Below are 7,174 nucleotides of genomic sequence, written 5' to 3' on the forward strand. Positions count from 1 at the left end.
CCTGCAGGAAAGAACGACATCACGGCCAATTAATCCGGCATTAATAAAGAATCCGTCATTTGGGGACGTTATAGTGAAGTGCTGCTAATTGTTGAGTTTATGAACATTTAATAACGTTACCTTTGATACTCGTTGAACTTATTAACTTTTAATCCCTGACCTCATCCATGATTAATAACTCTCTGTCTGATCCTTTTTCAAATGAGGCCCCGGCTCTGCCTCTGACAGATGGACAGCCCAACTGCTGCCAACTGCTTTCCATGCAATATGCAAGATGTATGTAACACACACACATTAACACACACTAACACACGCACACACGCGTGCCCATCACTCTTATTAGTAGTCTGACAAAGCGGGGAGTCTCACTGCAGCATAAAGGGCTTATTTCTGGACAGGAAATCAGACTCTTCTATTAGTTCATCAGCAAGACGGAGACACAGGAATCATTAGCATGAGAAAGGCAGGCAGGTCTAATAGAGTGAGAGCGAGTGTGTATGTGAGACATTAAACTGTATCCCTGAAGAGCAAACAGCAAGATAAATATGAAATATTGTGTAGATTACTTTCAGAGAAACAGGCAAAGACTCAGTTCTTGTTTTCAATTAAAACTTTAGATTAGAAGCTTTCTATAAAGTCTGAGATCCTTTCTTTATTGCAAGAGTTTCCTGAACTGGCACAGCCTGTTTCTGTAATGTATTCTTTATTTTAATATTATTATTTCTTCCTGTAACCGTGTTTCTTTACATATTTATTAATTGGAATAAGCCTTTCTCTGAGGTGGGGCGAGGGTTGGCTTTAATGTCCATTCTTCTTCTTATTATTATTACTCTTATTATTCTTTTATTTCTTACACACTCATTTAACTTGTTATGTCTGAGCTGTTTTGTTCTATGTTGTATGAAAAGATGCAGTAAATATATTCTTTAAAAAGAAACTTAAGTTTAATGTCAGTGGAATTTTGTGATTTGTTATAATTCGTTAGATTATTTTAAATATATATATGAAAATAAAATGTTTTTTTGTCACTGTATGACCAAATAAACTGTTCTACCAGGTAGATTAAAGACACAAATGTTTGACAAAAGGTTTAATTAAACATATTAATAATAACATAACCAATTCACATTAACGCCAAAATGAACAACAAAATAAAGTTTAACCATCTAATCAGAAGTAAAAGTGCACATAAAGATATATAAAGATGTACAAAATAAACAATAAACTGATGAAATAAAGTGAAAGAATGGATGAAACTGAGATGTGTACAAAATAAACAAAACTTTATTCATGATATATATAGTATAAACAAACAAGTATGTGCTGTCGAATGGTCTGTTGATGTTATTGACAGAATTAACTGTAAGAAGATACGTAATGTAAACTGTAAAAGAAACAATGTGCACAGCTGAATAAAGTCAGACGGGACATATTGTCTCTTTTACACTTTCATTCTTATTTACCAAAAACAGTGAGCAGATATAAGATAGAAATAGTGTTTTTTTTAACTGTATTAAACATTTTATATACGTTTATACTTTTTGTTGCTTTCCATCAACGGCCATTAGACAGGGCTGAAAGCTCTGGAAGAAATCTAGTAAGAGGACCTTGAGTTGAAAATTAAACACTTTGTTCATGTTTGTTCATTTATCACTCAGTATGTTAATTAGTTAGCAGTTACAGACACTTTAAAGGAGTTATAATAGTTGACAGATGCATTAAATACATAAAATGTATAATGTGTTTATATGCTGCTTATAAATGCTGAATTAAGAGAGTTTGTTGTATTGTTTTAGTGTATAAAATGTACATATCAGTAATTTGCCTTAAAGATATATTGAAACCTCAACAGTAAACATATAGATGCACATAAACATACTGTACGTCTCCCTCATTGTAACTTGACTTAAATGTTCCTGTATTAACTTATAATGACATAATAATGTGTTCATTTGCTGCTCAGAAATGCTGAATTAGGGGAATAAAGTACGGGGAGTTTGTTTTAAACATACGTCTCCCTCTTTGTAACTTGAATAAATGTTTGAGGAGCTCCTGATCGTAAAGTGTAACTGTGGCTGATGATGGTGTTTGGGGCCCCAGCACACAGCCTGCATAGATTAAGATCAGCTAATTAAAGGCTCTAACAGTCGGGTGTATTCACACACAAATTCTCTCATTGAGGCTGTGTGTTTTTTTCAGTTTGGAGCAGGAATCAACAGACAGACACTTAACAAGCTGCTCAACACAAACGGACCGAACCCCGTCTCACATTTGTAAATGTGCAGCAGAGTGAGCCGGGTGGAGACTCTTCTATGAACGTTTGATAAGAGAGAAGATGTCCTCTGAAACGACGACATAACAACTCAACCACTGAGGAAAGTTGTTTTATGTGTGTGTTTTAAATCTGATACTGTTGCTCCTAAATGGATCAAAAGTGTTGTCTAATTCATTTAAAAGCTGGAAAGCTCCCTGATTTAGCAAATAATGGTCAAATATATGTCATTTATGTAGCGTAAAATAACATATTTGCCTGAAAAGAGACATGGCTTATAGAGATATATTCAGTTTTACTGAAGAAAAAGTACTAATACAATGTAAAAGTACTCATGGAGAGAAATGTCCCCTGTTAAATGTTATATATATATCAAGTGTAGAAAAATATAAATAAACAAACAAAAATAGAGACAATAAAAAGCAATAAAAAGGAGCCATTATATACAAATAGAAAGAGTGAGAGAATGTGTACAAAATGGCTGGATACTTAAACAAATGAGCTGTGTGCAGTGGGACAGAATGATAGTGTCAAATAAGAAAATACAAACAGTCATACAAGAAGTTACATAAAAAGCCTAAAATCTGCAAAATTATGATTGAATTCAGATATTGTCTGATTTAAGAACAAGTAAAGAAGAAAGCAACATTAACGTCAGCTTGTGATACAGTTTTCGATTCCTGATCAAGAAAACAAGATACTCAGCTATCTTTTTATTGCTTCTGAATTGTCGTCATATCATATTAAAATATACTCAAAGACTTGTCAGGATGTATCACTGCACTCTATATGCACTCTATAAACCTCCTCCTCCTCCTCCTCCTTCCTCTCTTTAACCGCCACATACATCCAGCACAGCCTCCCGTCTTCGTCCCCTCCTCATCTTTTGTCTGTCTTTCCCTCCAGAATTCCTGGCCAGAGGCTCGAGTCTTCTCCCTCTGTGTTGCTGTCCATCTGTTGGCTGCCGGGGCCTCCTCCACGAGCAGATGTGTACTCCTTCTCCCTCGACCTGAGCCCCGGAGGTGTGGGGGTGGTGGTGGTGGTGGTGGTGGCTGACCAGTGGAGGGGTGACCTATACCAAGGGAGAGTCTGCATTGACACTAGTGTAGACAATAAGGGGGAACAATGGTATGGATGAACACCAGGGAGGCGGTCGGGGGAAGCAGTGGCTGACTGACCGTCTCCATGCAAAGGCTTCGTATTCCTTCAGCCCTCTGTGAAAGAATGTGGAGATAGACTAGGAAACGTTTGTGTGGTTACTTATTAAAGATCATGATACAACCTCATCACAGCAGGAATCATCGCTTAGAGAGAAAATGATCATTTATGGTCATTGTCTGTATGTTGACATTTAAAAATGTTAACTGGATCCATCCATAAGTCAAATGTCCCTAAAAGAGGTTAGTTAAGTAATATTTTTAGTTTCAATCATCTAAATTTTGACCCGTTTACACAAGAAACAATCAAATCTTTGATGACAACCAGGATAAATCAGAAGACTTTTTAAAAGAGACCTTATAACGGTACATTAGGGGCAGTAAACGTTGCACTGGTGGCCCATATCCTCCTTTAGTTTCCAATACTGACAAGAAACAGTGTTTCTGCATGGGCTCAGTTTACACATCCTTATCTTAAATTACCTCTTATCTGAAAAGTCTGCTGGCGGGGAACCAGAAATCCTGTGATAAGGCATTTATGCTAATAGAAAAGCAAAACACTGGGACTGTGTTTTAAGGTAGTTTTTTCATTGTAGTTACAGAATTAGTTTGGTATTTAGAAAATACGATCATTCTCCTTCTTGCTGAGGGTTAGATGAGAAGATTGATACTACGTGCCAGCCGGTGATTAGCTTAGCCTAGCATAAAGACAAGTAACAGGGGGGAAAAAAGCCTAACAACACTTCTTAATGTTCCAAATTGACACATATTAAATTTTCTTTCATTTGTACACAAACAGAAATGTAAAACCAGTAAATTATGTTTTTTAAGGGAGATTGGGTGCCAGACCTAGCAAGAAATATTCCAGCATTTAACTAAAATGACAACATTCCAGTTTTCACATTTGTGTACAGATTAAGCAAATAAGATATAATATGTTAATTAGTAAATCTAGTGGTGCTGGTAAGTGTATTTTTAACCTTGAAAAGAGGCTGTTTCCCATTGCTGCATTGCTTAGCTAATCACCTGCTAGCTGCCGCTGCCTCTTTATCGTACAGACATGAGAGTGGTTCTTCTTTATCATCTAACACCACCAATGCACCAAAATGTCAAATTATTCCTTAAACTAGAATGGAAATCTATCTTTAATAGGTTTTGCCTCGAGTGTTTTTAGTCTCATATTAGCAAAAATTCACTATCACAGGATGTCTGGTTTCCTGCCAGCAGACTTCACAGATAAAAGATTTTTCCCGATAAGCATTTGCAGATAAAACATTGTAAACGTAGATTTTAACCCAGGTTAACTGTTTCACTTTGCCTCCATCCATCACCAGCTAGTTACAGCTTCATTTTAACTTTAGGCGAGTGGTATCAGTAACTAAATACAATGTACTGCCAGGTGGAGGGGGAATAAAGATTATCTCCCTGCACGAATCGTGATGAAAATGTTGATACTAAAACTGTGAAATTGCAAGTGGTTTTTTTTTAGTTAGTCAGCCCCTGTATAACCTGATATATATAATAGTCAGAGTAACGTCCTCCTGTGGCAGAACAAAGGTCATAAATAGCTGTGAAAACCCATCATTACAACGCTGCAGCGGAATGAAGTTCTGAGACATTTTTCTTGCGAGCAGCCTGCGATGTTAATTAGCTGCAGGGTGGTGTCATCAGTTTGTGGTGGTAAACTGTCTCCTCTGTCAGTGTGACAATCTGGGATGCTTCATAGCTGCCACCGAGTCTGCGTTAATGACCTGTTTGAACTAGTGTCAATGTTAATGCTGCTGCAGGAATACATTTCCAGATAAGACAGATGCAAATGTGCAAGTAAGTGTCCAATCAGCCGCTCGTTGAATCCTTCCTTCATCAGTACCCTGCACTCGGGGTCTGTCAGCTGTCCAGTATTTCTATTTTATGCTTGTTTATAACTTATACTGCACTACAGCTTGTGTGGTATACTTACTAGTTACTTTGCTGATTAGGATTTTACAGTCAGTGTACAAACTATAATGAATAGTTGGAGATTAAACTGCCCAACAGAACATACAGTAGTAAGACTACCTGCTTTCATGTTATTTAACAGTAATAATAATCAATATATATAATATATAACACTGACAGGAGTCCTTCTGCAACATACATATCTTACTTTTGATCATTTAAGTACATTTGATGATAATACTTCTTTCTTTTGTACTTAATTAATCATTTTAATGCATGACTTTTACTTGTAATGGAGTACTTTTAATAAAGGGTTTGATTAATTCTTCCTACACAAGAAGAGCTACAGAAACTGCATCTTATTGCACTTTTAATCTATTTGCTGGGCTACTGTCTTCTTCTACTAGTGCCTCTGTGCCTGAATTTTAGCAGTGTTGCTGTTTTTTTATCGAGGACATTTTGAGTGCTGTTTGCTTAGCATTAAGCTGTCTTCATGTTTACACAGACACAGTTGTTGTGGATTTAGTTATTTCAAAACTTTGCATAAACCTAGGAAAAAATGACCTCAGCAGCTCAACATGCACACCAGAGGTGGCAGTACTCAATAAGAACTAAGGGTACTCATGCAGGCAAAAATCAGAAGTGCAGGTATTCACTACTGGTGAGTATTGTCCCATTTCAGGCACTGGAGGGCGTATAATATATAATAAGTCTCTATCTTAAAATAGCATCAACTTCTGAGAGAAGAATGGAGAATTGAAGTCACACGACGGTCCAAAAAAAAACCCTTCAGAGGTTTTCTATACTGACGAGACACTGGATACTTGTCATTTATTACAAGAAAATTTTTTTAGAAAAACAGCTTCTGTATTCAAACTCCATTTGTCATTCACAAAGATCACCTTGAGAACGGTGCTTCACACCTACATAATACTGGAGACCTGTAGTGTTTATGTATGTGTGTGGGTGTTCTCCCTCCCTCGTAGCTCTACACCCTCTCTACCAACAGCTGCAGGCAGAGGCCATTGGTGAGAGTCCCAGGTACAACAATCCAACACAACAAACAGCCAACACACTGTTTGACTAAGAGAGTCACATTATGAGATAAATAGAGATTAGATTGGGTTTAACAATAATACACTGCAGTAATAAACTTGATCCATTTTTTATAGCAGCATTCACTAACGTTATAAAGGTTATATTGATTCTAGCTCACTGCCTGCAGGTTGTTGGAAAGCTTTAGATTTATTGGTTTCTCTCATTTTGAAGGACAACACCGGTTTGTTTGCAAGTTCTTGCTCTTAAACAACTTTCTTGCTGACAATGTTTTTTGAATGCATGTCCTACAGTTTTATATTTTTCACATAGGTTTTTTGTTCCAGGTCTCCATTCATTTCTTTAACTTCTGAAAATCAACCGAGTGCTGAAACTTCCTGCATTAATTCTGTTCTTTATTATTATAATGTAGTTAAAGGCAGATTAAAGTCTGCTCTTGATTTTCTCATAGCAATAATTTAACTTTGACTTAACTTTTTATTGTCTTTATAGTATGTTTTCATATGTTATTGTCAAGTTATGCTCTATGACAGCTGTACTTGCTTTCATCTTTATTCATATACACTTTTCTCCTCCTATTTTTATTGTTATGCATATTCCTCGACGTGAAAACCTACTTGGCAATAAAGCTGATTCAGATTTCTTTTTTTATTTAAATGTGAATGCTTGTTTTGTTTTTGATGGTAATATTATTAGCTTTGGTACATAAACAGTTTGTGAATCGTGCCCACTTGTTATTTTTGGTGTGTTG

General features: G+C 36.3%; 1 protein-coding gene across 1 annotated transcript in view; it reads right to left on the bottom strand.

Annotated features, from left to right (window-relative positions):
• Positions 1-3,151: 3,151 nt before the first annotated feature.
• LOC118336873 (M-phase inducer phosphatase 2-like) overlaps positions 3,152-7,174 on the bottom strand; it is a 15,241-nt gene continuing 11,218 nt past the window's right edge. Inside the window, exon 11 of the mRNA XM_035673632.1 lies at positions 3,152-3,344. Within this exon, the coding sequence (XP_035529525.1) occupies positions 3,152-3,344 (193 nt within the window). The remainder of the gene's footprint in view (positions 3,345-7,174) is intronic.

This window comes from Morone saxatilis, unplaced genomic scaffold, assembly GCF_004916995.1.
Source record: "Morone saxatilis isolate NCDOM2014 unplaced genomic scaffold, NCSU_SB_2.0 Contig3, whole genome shotgun sequence".
Taxonomy (NCBI): Eukaryota; Metazoa; Chordata; class Actinopteri; family Moronidae; genus Morone; species Morone saxatilis.